Source organism: Lagenorhynchus albirostris, chromosome 10, assembly GCF_949774975.1.
Source record: "Lagenorhynchus albirostris chromosome 10, mLagAlb1.1, whole genome shotgun sequence".
NCBI lineage: Eukaryota > Metazoa > Chordata > Mammalia > Artiodactyla > Delphinidae > Lagenorhynchus > Lagenorhynchus albirostris.
Window position 1 is genome coordinate 4302345 of NC_083104.1, and position 14164 is coordinate 4316508.

The 14164-nt window shown below is 45.6% G+C and overlaps 1 protein-coding gene across 4 annotated transcripts in view; it reads right to left on the reverse strand.

Annotated features, from left to right (window-relative positions):
* RBSN (rabenosyn, RAB effector) overlaps positions 1 to 13218 on the reverse strand; it is a 28418-nt gene extending 15200 nt beyond the window's left edge. The window contains exons 1-4 of one of the 4 annotated variants that reach the window (XM_060161073.1): positions 10083 to 10284; positions 7774 to 8090; positions 3959 to 4099; positions 792 to 892 (exon numbers count right to left, since the gene is read on the reverse strand). In XM_060161073.1, coding sequence (XP_060017056.1) covers positions 792 to 892; positions 3959 to 4099; positions 7774 to 7921 — 390 coding nt within the window. In that variant the 5' untranslated portion in view covers positions 7922 to 8090; positions 10083 to 10284. Of the gene's footprint in view, positions 1 to 791; positions 893 to 3958; positions 4100 to 7773; positions 8091 to 10082; positions 10285 to 13197 lie in introns of those variants that run through there. The other 3 variants (XM_060161075.1, XM_060161074.1, XM_060161076.1) reach the window with 3 other exon arrangements.
* Positions 13219 to 14164: the final 946 nt, after the last annotated feature.

Below are 14164 nucleotides of genomic sequence, written 5' to 3' on the forward strand. Positions count from 1 at the left end.
ACCCAAAATGTCACAAAAACAATTTTGTGGGGGATACAGTATTAGCTTTGCATCCAGAAGGTACCTCCCTTCGCATGACCCATTCCAATCTGTTTATTGTCAGTTACCCGCTTAAGCAATAACCAGGGGTAGGCAAGGGCACGGTGGGGTGGCTACTGAAAGCAATGGGAACCCCCCGATTCACCACAGTCCTCCTGGACAATGAAAGTGGTCACATATTTCTGCCCTACGAAGTACACATAAAGAATTGAACCCGTGTGGTTGCTGCCATGCCCACCACACAACCCAGCTTATATACAACAAGCATTTCCAGGGTTAAAGTAAACAGAGCGATCGTGGTATTGAAGACACACTCTTAAACCAACCACAGGACGAGAGGTTCCCACACTGCACACTGGCCCTGGCAGGGTACTCCTCACACGCCTGGTTACTAGCCTCTCTGTTTGCCATCACATGGTATCACACACTATGCCTCACTGAGTGATTGTCCCTGGGACACCCAAACGAGGAAAGGATCTAAAGGCAGAAAGGCTATCCAGCAGCCAAGTGGCCTTCATAGGAAGAAAAAGGGAAGCGGGATATGTGGCCAGTCATCAACCTGGGCCACCACCTTCAGTAAGGCCAGCCCAGGCTAGAACCATCCACCACGTCCTCAGCACAGCTCTAGGTGGGGCGCTTCCTTGCCAGCATTGGATATACACAATATACAAAACACATGCTACAGAAATGTAATTCTCCCCCCAGAAGATTTATACTTGCAGGAAAAAAGTGTTTTAAAACAAAAGATTTACCTTCTCTAACCTGATTATTAATTTATTGACTTCAACGACATAGTGGTCAATTCTGGCAGCTCGGTGTTTTTTGAAGTCGGAAAGATGGCTTCTCACAGCACCTAGGAGGGGAGGTGGTGACATAAACGACTTGTCGTTTCCCTGAGGGAGCCTCTCTACCTTGAATTTCAAACATTCTAGGATTTTATTATATTTATCTATTTATTTATCTATCTATCTATCTATTGGCCACACCGTGCAGCATGTGGGATCTTAGTTCCCCAACCAGGGATTGAACCTGGGCCCCCTACGTTGGAAGCGTGGAGTCTTAACCACTGGACTGCCAGGGAAGTCCATTAGAGTCTTACTAAAAATTAAAAAACTAGAAAAGCAAATGGAAGGAAATTTGCTAAAATGTTAACTGTGGTCACCTTGGGGCCACAAAGTATGATAGGAAAGACCTTAAGGACAGAGGTTGAACTCTGGAGCCAGCCTGTGCTCAAGTTTCAATTCTGCCACACACTGTGTGACCTTGGACAAGTTCCTTAACCTCTCTGTAACTTGGAGTACTCAGCTATAAAATGGGGAAAACAGTAGTACCTACTCCACAGGGCTGTTATCAGGACTACAGAAGTTAAAATTTATAAAATCCTTAGAATACTGCCTAGCACACGAATTTTTGTTAAATAAAAAGGCAGTAACATTATGGGCGATTTTTAAACATCTCATACTTTTCTGTACTTTTCAAAGCTGGTACAATATAGTTTTTCATCAGAATAAAAACAATCCTTCTCAAAATAGCCCCCCAAATGTAAACGCTAACAGATGCCCTTGGAGGGGGCTAGTTAAACAGGTAACTTCTCAGTCCAGCAGCCAAGACCCAGGACAAACCTCCTCACACAAATGGAACCAAGTAGCCTGTTGTCTCAGTGCATCTGAAATATAACCTGCTCAATCTCACCTCTTCTGAAAGCCGGCCCTGCCCCCTCAACCCTCCCAGCACTCATTTCATTTCTTCCACCCAATGATGGCCTATTCATTTAGGTACTTTACCACAGGGGTTCCCAACCCATGCCATACAGCAGGAGGTGAGTGGAAGGCAAGAGAGCGAGCAAACCTTCATCTGCAGCTCCCCATCGCTCCCCATCGCTCACATTACCACCTGAACCATCCACCCTCCACCATCGTCCATGGAAAAACTGTCTTCCTTGAAACTGGTCCCTGGTGCCAAAAAGGTTGGGGACCGCTGCTTTACCATATCTAGATCTTTATGCTACACTCTTAAGCATCCACGCTTTTCTTCTTCCCTAATCAACTTTAACACCTAATTAAATTTTAGTTTCGAATTTTTAGGAGTGACAATACACGTTAACTTTTAAAATTTGCCATTCACGTGACCTTTTGTAATTTGTGACTTCCTTCAGTTGCTGAAACAGGCAAGTTAATCAGTAAATCACCTTGATAATTTAACACTGGCAATCATGAAATAAGCTATCAAAAAGCTAATAATTCATATGCTTGAAAAGTCTCCTTCATGTTTCTGTCTTTCATATGTAACTAATAAATATATGCGTATAATCTTATTTTTAAGCCATTTTTCTCCTGCCATAATGAAAATAAAATGTTTCCACTCTCCAACATGGTAGCCCCTAGCCACACATGGAGACTGAGCACTTAAAATGTGGCTAATGTGTGGTTGTGGAACTGACTTTTAATTTAACTTTAATTTATTTAAATAGCCACATACAGTTAGTAGCTATCATATTGGATAGTGTAATTCTAGGACTTTCCTCTTCCAAAAAGACACATTCTGGGATTCCCTGGTGGTGCAGTGGCTAAGAATCGGCCTGCCAAGGCAGGGGACACGGGTTTGATCCCTGGTCTGGGAAGATCCCACATTCTGCAGAGCAACTAAGCCCGTGCGCCACAACTACTGAGGCTGCGCTCTAGAGCCCGCGAGCCACAGCTACTGAGCCCGCACACCTAGAACCCGTGCTCTGCAACAAGAGAAGCCACTGCAATGAGAAGCCCGTGCACCACAGGAAGAGTAGCCCTGCTCGCTGCGACTAGAGAAAGTCTGTGCGCGGCAATGAAGACCCAACACAGCCAAAAATAAAAGTAAATAAAATAAATAAATTTATTAAAAAAATAAAATAAAAGACACATCCTGCAGCAGCACTATTTGGTAGATGACCCCAGGGTAAATATCACTTCCCTTCTTAGAGTCTGTGTTCTCATCTATAAATGGAATGAGCATCACTACCCTTTCTACCTCACAAGGCTTTTGTGAAAGGTGAACAAGATAATGAGTATCAAAGTATAATAAAGTACTATGGGACTTCCCTGGCAGTCCAATGGTTAAGACTCCACGCTTCCAATGCAGGGGGCATGGGTTCGATCCCTGGTTGGGGAACTAAGATCCCACGTGCCATGCAGAGCGGCCCCAAAACAAAACAAAGTATAATAAACTACTACGAAAGAATCATTATTTACCCATCGCATGGATAGAAAATACTATATTAATGATCACTATCATTCAACAGTTAAAGGACATGTAAGATTAGCTAGTTCAACTCCATGTGGCATGATCTTTTTGGTAAAAGCTTTACTGAGTTATCATTCAAATACATACAATTCACCATTTAAAGCATACAAATTCAATGGTTTTTAGTATATTGACAGGGTTGTGCAACCATCACCAAAATAAATTTTAGAACATTTTCATCATCCCGAAAAGATGGTAATTTTGAAAGTAAGCAGATGATAACACAATTACATGCTTCAGAAAATTAAGTTGCATGAACCAGTGCTTCTCAGTAGGGAGGTAATCAATGGCTACACAAGAAGAGACAGCCCAGTCAATGGACTGCACCTGGGCTGATGTCAAAGACCTGGATTCCTACCCCAGTTCCGCAGTTTCCTAGCTGTCTGACCCTGGGAGGTCCCCATGGAGTTCAGTAAGGATTAAACGAGAGTCCACAAGTAAAGCATTTAATGCAGTGCCTAACACAAAGCAGAGGCCCAGCTCATTCTTGTCCATTTTCTCCCCCCACTATAACACAAGGTTCAGAAGCTTACAACCATTCTGATTTACTGGTGTCTCTTCAGCCAACTCTTAAAACATATAGATGTTCAATAAACATTTGCTGAATGAATGAATGAATGAACGAATGAAAAGAATTTCTTACCAAGCTCCTGGGGTTCCCACATGTAAGGATCAACCCCTCCATAGCTGAAAGACTCATATCCTTGGGTCCCTGATTCAGCTCGGTCATCTCCTTCTCGTTTCAACAGCCTGTTCTTTGCTTTCCTAGCCTTCTGGACAAGACCTTGAAAAATGGAACAAACACCATATGAATCCACGAAGATAACCCAGTAGAGTCAAGGTCCTATAGGAAAAGCACTTAGATTTCACCTATCAACAGGGTCCCAATGCATTTCATGGCTTCTCCTGTATCAGGGTTCTTTCATTTTCTGAGGACATAAGTAGTATGGGGGAAGGAGGAAAACTTCTAGAATCACTGTCACAATCCCATTTACTGGTCCAATTCCATCCTCCAGCCCATATACATCACAGGGATCTTGTTGCTTAAATCAATTATAAAGTTAAGGAGAGACTCAACTGCAGGCTGAGGAACATCAGCAAACTGTACCACTAAGTTGGTTCTGAACTAGAGATTCTTGAATTCAAAGATCTGTACTTTAGATATGTAGTAGGGAAGGGAACTCTTGGGTCTGGGGTCCCATAAGAAAGCCGCAGACTGTGATTTCAGCAGTATTATTATGATTAACTCTAGTCTAAAATCCTAGGGCCATAAAATATAAAAGAGACTACTTCAGACAAAATTAAAGAAATTCAAGGACTGTAACAGCTCGGGGCCAAGGAAGTACACAAGAGGAACTATGTGCTTCTATGAGGACAAAAACGCCAAGTCAAGAGCTCGAAAGGTAAAGAGAGAGAGCTAAATAGCAGGAATATGAGGACATTATGTTTTTATTTATTTATTTGTTATTTGGCTGCAGTGGGTCTTCGTTGCTGTGCTCGGGCTTCCTCTAGTTGCGGCGAGCTAGGGCTACTCTTCATTGCGGTGCGCGGGCTTCTCATTGTGGTGGCTTCTCTTGTTGTGGAGCACCGTCTCTAGGCACGTAGGCTCAGTAGTTGTGGCATGCAGGCTCAGTAGTTGTGGCACGCAGGCTCAGTAGTTGTGGCTTGCAGGCTCTAGGGCTCAGGCTCAGTAATTGTGGCGCTCGGGCTTAGTTGCTCCACCGCACGTGGGATCTTCCCGGACCAGGGCTCGAACCCATGTCCCCTGCATTGGCAGGTGGATTCTTAAACACTGCGCCACCAGGGGAGTCCCGAGGACATTATGGATAGTACAGTCTATCCCCCGGTAAGTCATTCCCTAGCCTTGGGTCTTGCCTCCCAAATTCCAGCAAGACAAATGGAATCAGAATCTTAATGAACACCAGAGTGTCTCCCAAATTTCAAGCTTCCTAAAAAAGAGGCTGATTAAGAGGAACAGAGAAAATGAGGAAAGTTAAATTCAACTGACAGCCCTTGTGTCCTGAAAAGGCTTTGTTAAAAAAAAATGCATCTCAGATAAGGCAAATGTCCTAGACACAAAATGCACTAGACACTGAATCCTTCCTGAAAGGTTTGGATGGCTTTTTTATAACAGAAGGTAGCTATAAATAAGCCTAGTGAAGGCACCAGGAAGACAATGGGCTATATACATAAATAGTTTCCCTCTGATGTGAGATACTGTGAGTTAGGAGAGAAAGTAGCCCATAACCTGCCATTGTCAGGGATGGTGAGGCTAGTTTTAAGAGATTATGCTAGAGTTAGAACCAAAGCTTGAGCCAACCAAAGAAGGACCTTCTTGCAGCCTTCCATTGTAACGGACACTAAACAGAGAATTAGAAATGCCCTTCCTAATAAAAGCGGGCTTTAGTGCTTGCAGCCCAGCCCCTTAGCTAACATCTTTGAGAGTTATTTCCAGTCCCAGGTTTTCCAAGAGCCCAAAACAAGCCAAGTAAAGGAAGCAGAGGTAGGAGGAAAGAACTCCACCTGAAGAGGTAGTTTCCAGTATCTGATCGGCCCAAAGCATTTCTTCAACTCAGTACCAGGTTTCTCCTTTTCATTAGTGAAAAGAAAGCCCAAGTCTTGACTTCTTGACTTTGTGATTATGAGCTACATGAAAGAAAAGGGGACTAAAATCTAGGTGCCTTATTCATTTTGCCTGTCTTCCCCTCACAGCCAAAGGAGCAGGAAATTCACTGTCTCTCAAAGGAGGCAGAAACAGAAAAGCAGAGAGAAACAGACACTGACAGAAAAGAGAAACTAAATTTGATAACTCCCGGTCTCTCTCCAGCTACTACTCAGGATCAACCCTCACTTCAATTCAGTCAGCAGCAGAAGGTCCTATATCTGTTATTCCCTCGATAATCTTACACATTTTTCCCCTAATACAAGGGCAGTCATCACAGGAATGTGAGGACATTCTCTAATCTCTCCACCCACCGGCATCAAGGTTTTAGTGATATCACGGTATATGACTCGGTTGAGCTGGCACTAAGACTAGATGCTCACTGAAAATCATGGAGGCCCTTCAGTTATCCAAAGGACCCTTAGACAATCAGTCCCTTCGTTTGCTAGTTTTCCAGCTGCAGTGCATGCTGTGACTGGAATACAGGGCCTCACCTCATCAGTGATGCCACGCGCAAAGAGGAGCATTAGGCTTAGAGGTGATGGAAGACATGGGGTCAAGGCCTACCTCCATCAATTCCTATCTGACCTTGGATAAGTCACTCCACATCTCTGAGCCTCACTTTTTCTCTATAAAATGAGACCAACACCTTCCTGCAGGGTTGTTGGGAGAGTCAAATGAAATAACAATGTATGTGAAAGAACATACATTTCTCTTTTTTTTTCCTTTTGGGTCTCCTCAGAGTTATGACTCTGCTCCAGCCTCTAGAGCCAGAAGCCACCTAGTCCACTGCAGCCTTCAGGATTTTGAAAATGTTTGACTTTGTCATATTTTTGACAGAAGTTATAAATGTTAATACTTTCAACAACTCTTTTTTTCTGAACTGAAAAGTGAGACATGGAGTGAGACTTTGATTACAAGGGGCATGTGACTCACACGTGTGGAGACCAGAGTCCGCTTAGGAATACATGGATCATTCCTCTCTCTCCCATCCAACAAAGAATTGTGAATACAGCAATAGACCTTTTTAATCTCATTGCCTTCAGAAATGTGGCCAGCTATTAACTGAATCACTAGGAAAGTGAATTCCAGAGCACCAGCATCATACTTAGGGGTTAGAATCTAAAGTTCGGGAAATGAATAATCTGGATAGCAAAAATATGAAAAATTCTTTCTGCAAATCTCCAGGACCTGAGGGTCCTTGGAAGCTCAAAAACCAAGTTTTAACTTTTTGGGTTTAACTCCTTATATTTCAACCATAATCTTCCTTTTCCTGTGCTGCAGAGGACAAGGTCTAGTTGAAGAAGTAAGGATGGCAGGAAGGCCTGAATTTGTAACAGGTAAATGGGTGTACAATGTGCCTCCACTTACAGAGCAAAGGAAAGGAATTCCACCCCAAACCCTCTTAGGCTGGCAGTTAGGTAATTCAAACATTCTAGCAAGAGACAGCAGAGGACAGTAATTACACTTACTAGGTTCAAAGCCGGGCTCTACCTCACTTTGCAGCTTCAGGCAAGTTATCTCTGTGTCTAATCTCTCTGTGTCTGGTATCCTCATCAGTAAGATGGGCTCATAGTCACATAGTTATCGTGAGAATTAAATGAAGTTAATACACTGGGAAGATTTTGAATAATGCCTGGCACATGGAAAGCACTAGAAATATGTTCTCTATTATTATTATTAATTTCGTATTGTTTATCATATTACGGTGGCAACATGGTGGCTGATGAAAACCATCCCACGAGTTAAAGCTCCCAGTGACAGAATGAGATAAGCAGAGAGTCCCTGTCTCTTACTTTTAATTTGCCCTTTGACATCACGGTCTTCCCCAGAGTGCTCTTCCTCATAATGTGACTGCAGCTGATAGAAAGACTGCAGGTCCTTCAGGCACAAAGGGCAGAGGAAGCCCTCCCTCACTTCCCCTGGGTCATCCAGAGAAGCCATGGCAGTGTCACTCTCAACCCCCGCAAGGCAGGGTCCTCATGCCAAGAGTCAGCTTGATTCCTCCACAAGAGACAAGGGATCCGCAGCATTAGCTTAACCAAGCAGCACACAAGTGATGGGGAAGTGGCATCACGGCCCTGGATGAGGTATCCTCTCTGGAGTAGGAGTCCTAAGAAAGGAAAGAAGCGGGGGGAAACCAATTCAGGCAAATTAGCAGCAATTGAGAATTTTCCTTGTCCTTTTCACAGTTCAGGAAGGGTACTTAACATTTTTCAGTGCAAGTTTGAGAACACAAACTGCTTTCTCGAATCCTTAGACCAAAACACAAAACTTTCTAAGATATGAGAACATCACTGGACAATGGCAACTCAGTGAAAGGGAAAGCACAGATTCTTGAAGAAAGGAAAATACAACTTCAACAGTAAACACAATACCAAGGCAATTCACTAACATTCATTCCAATGATCTAGCTTCATAATCTGTATTCCACTTTAGCCGCTGGGGAAATGTCTGAAATAGTTATCAACAAGCACAAATTTTTATTTGACTCTCTTTACCTTGACCATTTATTCAACTACATATATGGAGCTCTTGCACCTCTGTCAAAAAGGCACTGATATAAAAGGGATAGCACCTGCGCTAAAAATCAAACCAAACCAAACCAAACAAAATTCCAGCTTCAGTCTAAGGAGGAGCATTAGAAACCTAGTGATCAAAAAGAAAAATCTATTCTGTGTCTTACGTTTGTAGGGTACTTTTTCTCCAATAAACTTACTAGACTTTATAAACCAGCAAGCCTAACGTTCTCACTGCTTCAAAAATAAAAGAAGCTGATGCTTATACAATTCAGGGCTTAATAAGTTACATTTTCAGTTTTATCAGGCCACGGCAAAGTCACTTCCAATGTCACCTCAGAAAGATGCATAGCCATAGGGAAATGCAGACAAAACCAATCCACAAAAGCAGAGAAATTTCTCCCCAAGAACCTGAGGCCACAAACCACAGTACAGAGTCAGGGAGAATGTATGACCGTCATCTTTGAGCTGTGGATGGACCTGCTAACAGGGCCACGGAGGAGGAACTGCCTAAGCCCTCAAAGCTGAAGAGTGGCAGTGACCCAGGAAATAAACAAATGAAACACGAGGTCCCTGTTTTCTTCCTCTAGCTAAAAAGCCCAATGGTTATATACATTCAGATCTCAGCCCCTTTTCCAGACGGTCGCTGATAAAGCAGCTCCCGGCCCCTCCCAGCCAGGGGTTCACCCGAGCCCCCTTCCTTCCCATGCACTCACGCTATCAACACACACTCCCCATATCTCAAGACACCCTCACTTCCTCGAGAATTTCTTGCTTGACGCATTCTCCCATCGGGCAGCCCTGCACCTCTCCTCATAGCATTTATCTCAATTTGTAATCACAGGTACACAAAGCGACTTAATCCAACAGCCTGTAAGCTGTTTGAGAGCAGAAGCCACGTCCTCGTTCCCAACACCACACTCCCCGGGTCAGTGCCCGGCACAAAACACCGAAAATCTCAACAACGCTCCAAGGGTGAATAAATGAATGAACGGACGAGCCCTACAATCATATACCAAATACCCACCACAAACCACCAAGCCAGGCCCCACGTCCACAACATATGCGAGACCCTCGCACCCTAAATCACGTCCAAAGTCCAAATAAAACCCACATCTCCTGCAACTCCACGTCTAGCGTGAGAGCTGCCGGCCACACGCCGCAGCTACCACACATCCCCCGGCCGCCCGACCACCCTCCACGTAACTCAACGTGACGTGCACGCGCCGCATCACCGCACCCACAGTGCGGTGGGTGAAAAGGCTCATCCCCACAAAGCACACACGACAACTTCACATAGGCACCACACAAACCCCGAAGCCAAACGCCTAAACCTCCACAGAAGACCCAGAAAACGCTCCTGGGAGACAGCCCCCCGCCGCCCCAGCCGCGTAACGCTACAGAGCTCACACAACCCCAAGCAACCACGGAGTAAAAACACCCCAGGCACACGAGCGAGACGCGCGGCCCGAGAGCCCCAGCGCCCACCACGCACGTCACACCCACCACACACGGATCCCACGCCCGCACGGCCCGCCCGCCCGGTTTCTGACAAGAGCCCCGCAGGCACGCCCAGCCCCGTGTACCTTTCCCGGTCCCACAGCCGCGAAGGCCTGTCCAGTTCTCCGACCCGAGCTCGGGGCCTCCACGACCCCTCAAGCGGTCGAGGCCACCATCTCCATCGACTGCTCGGCGCTCAACAGCCGCGCCTGCGTCGACGCCTAAAACGAAAGAAAGGCAGACGGACCACGGAGGAGCGCCAAGTCTTCGAGGGCACGGAAGGGAATCCCCAAGCGCAGGCCAGCGGCGGATTCTGCGCAGGCGCAGGAAAAACCGGCCAGGCGAGGCTGGGTAATTTTGCGACGTTTTGACGACTCTGGTAGTTCCGCCAGCGAAGTTGAACCACGCCCCTTGCTCTCCACCCCACTGTTAAGTATGGGAAAACTGAAGCCTGTGCTTTTTTGCTCCTTGACCGAGGTGCGCAGTGAATGAGGCAACGAACACTTCTAAATTAATTAGAGTCAATTAAACTTCCTGAGCGCTAGAGAGTAAAGGAATTATTTGAGAGGCTTGGAGGATGTGGAGAGTCTGGAATATAACAGCACGAGAGTGGGCTTATAATGACAGGAAGTATACATCCAAAACAGGTACAGAGTGCTCAGGAAAATCTGTGAAGTTTTCCAATACAAACAAGACAGTAATGAGATATCACTTTACAACTGTTATAGTGGCCGTTAACAAAAGAAATGTGTTGGGGAGGATGGGAATGGAACACATGTAGACTATTGCTGGGAATGTAAATTTCTGCACCCACTACGGAAAACACAGAGGTTCCTCAAAAAATTTAAAAACAGAGCTAACATAGGACTCACTAAATCCGCTTCCGGGTGTTTATCTGCAGAACAGAAAAATACTAATTCAAAGAGGTATCTACATCCTCTTATCTACTGCAGCATCACTTACAGTACCCAAGATATGTAAACAACCTAAGTGTCCACCGACGGATGAATGGATAAAGAACAATGTGTGGGGAAAACACACACACACACACACACACACACACACACACACACACACAAAATAAACCCCAACGATATTCCCCACAGGCCTCGGTGACTTGGGCTGGTGTCACATCCCTGCAGCCTGAGCAGCCTTGTGTCCCAAGGCTGGACTGTGGCGGAGCTGAGGGGCCTAGGGAGGATGGGCCAGCAAATCAGCCCCCCTTGCACCTGCAGAGCCAGGTTACCTGGGGATGGGACCACCATCTCCAGATCCAGGTGGGCCATCGTACAGCTCAACCAAGCCGAGTGCACCCAAAGCCCGGTGGACCTTACAGCTGTAAGAGCTTTGATAAGTCACCAGGTCTCCAAGTCTCCTGGTGCTGGGTTCCCAGAGGCAGCCTCCTTCCTCGGAATCCCCCCACCTACATACGACAGTACCCTCAGCATTGTCGTGTGGGCAGGGGTTGGATTTTCCTGGGGCTGAAGGGTAAGGGGGAAGCAGCAATGAGACGCCAGCCCTTAGCTGTTTCTTCTGGCACATTCCACTGTAATAGCTAACCCAGAAACAGGACTTTTTCTATGGCTCTGATTGCCCAGGAACCAGACTTGGGCCTGAAGAAGTGCTGCCGCCTAGTGTACAACTCCTTGAACAACTTAAAAACCAGTACTTCAGGGAGATCAGCTCTATGCTCTGTGAAAACCTAGAGGGGTGGGTTGGAGGGGGTCGAAGGGAGACGCAAGAGGGAGGGGGTATGGGGATATAGGTATACGTATAACTGATTCACTTTGTGATACAGCAGAAACTAACACAATTGTAAAGCAATTATACTCCAATAAAGATGTTAAAAAAAAAAAAAAACTGTGCTTACCGGCACTTAATATTCAAAGGGCTTGCAGGGGCTGTAAATGACAGCAACCCTCAAGGAACATTTTAGGGTAGGTAATCGAAAAACATTGGAGGACTTGCCATAAGCCATTTCAAGAGGGAAATTTAACGGACACCGTTTTGTTTACTTTTGTTTTGTTTTGTAACCACATGGAAAGAGGTCCCCATTGCCAATGATTACAGAAAGAAAGATCAAAATCAAAACGAAGTATCACCTCACACCCGTCAGAAGGGCCATTATCAAAAAGTCTACAAGAAAGGCAAGACAGGGCATGGAGAAAAGGGAACCCTCCTGCGCTGGTTTGGGAAGCTAACTTGGTACCAGGCACAGGGGAGAACAGTATGGAGGTTTGTTAAAAAACTTAAAATAAAGCTACCACATCACCGGGCAACCCCACTCTTGGGCCTCTATGTGGAGAAACACCAAAATTCAAAAAGACACATCAACCCCCTGTTCACTGTGACAGTATTTACGGGAGTGAAGACGTGGAGGCAAACAAAGGTCCCCCAGCAGATGGATGAATGAAGAGGATGTGGTACATATACCCAACGGAATATGACTCCGCCACAACAGCAATGAAATCATGACTTCTGCAGCCACATGCATGCACTGGAGATGATCACCCGAAGTGGAGAACGTCAGCGAGGAAAGGACAAATAGCATACGAGACCACACAGGGGTGGAATCTAGCAATCGACACAAATGAACATATTAACAAACGAGAAACAGACTCACAAACTTAAAAAACAACTTCTGCTTACAAGACAGGGAAGGTGGGCGGGGAAGGGAGGGAGAAAGGGAGCGATGAATATATACACACGAATATATGTAAACTCGATAATTACCAAGGACCTAAGGCTTAGCACAGGGAACTCTAGTCACCAATCAGTTATAACCTATATGGGGAAAGAATCGGAAAAAGAATAGATATCTGTATATGTATAACTGAATCAGGTTGCTGTACAGCCAACACAAGCACAACACTGTGAATCCACTCTGTTCCAATATAAAATAAAATTAAACTTAAAAAGAAAGGAAATCCGAACGATATTCTCCACAGGGCTCCGTGACTTCTGTTACTATCAAATTCCTGGAACCCGAACAGCCTTGTGTCCCAAGTCTGGATTGTGGCGGAGCTGAGGGACCTGGGTAGGATGGGCCAGGAAACGAGACCCCCTTGCACCTGGAGTGCCAGGTTCCCTGAGGATGGGACCACGACCTACAGATACAGGTGGACCGAGCTGAAGCTCAGCCAAGCCGAGTGCACCCAAAGGCGGGGGGACCTTCCGGCTGGAAGAGATCTGAAAAGTCACCTGGTCTCGAAGTCTCCTGATTCTGGGTTTCCACCAGCAGCCTCCTTCCTCGGAATCCCCCACCTATGAACGACAGCATGCTCAGCACTGCCGTGTTGGCAGGGCTTGGGTTTTGCCTGAGGGTTGAAGGGGAAGAAGGAAGCAGCAATGAGGCACCAGCCCTTAGCTGTTTCTTCTGGCACATTCCACCCTAATCTACAACCCTGAAACAAGACTTTCTCTATGGCTCTGGTTGCCCGAGTAACGAGTTGGGCCTGAAGAAGTGCTGCCCCCTTGTGGGCGTCCCACATGAAAACAACTTGAAAACGCGTGCTCAAGGGAACTTCATATTCAAAAGGCCTGCGGGGGTTGTAAATGACACCTGCCCTCACGTGAGATCCTCGGGGAGGTAATGGAAAAAGAATTCAAGACAGAGCCGACCATCACGCAGTGAATTCAAGAGGGAAACTGTACTCACACCATTTAAAACAAAACCACCTGAAATGAAGAGCAAACTGCTGGTTACCCAAAGGACAGGTGTGTGGGGAGGAATCAGTTAGGATGTTGGGATTCACATATACACTACAACATGTATAAAATAGATAACCAACGAGGACCTACTGTACAGCAGAGGGAAATCTACTCAACACTCTGATATACCCTATAACAGAATAGCATCCACAAAAGTATACATGTATGTATATGTATAACTGTATCAGGTTGCTGGACACCCAAAAAAAACACGACATAATTGTACATCAACTATACATCGACAGAAAATAAAAATTAAATTAAGGAAAAAAAAAAAAAGAAAGGCCCACTCTATTCCCTGCAGGCCTATGTGCCCAGGCCTGGGCTCACATCCTTAAAGCTTGAGCTTACCTGGGTCCCAAGGCAGACTGTCCTGGGGTTGAAGGATCTGGAGAGGATGTGGTAGCAAAGCAGCCCCATTGCACCTGTAGTGACGGGTCCTCTCTGAATGGACCAC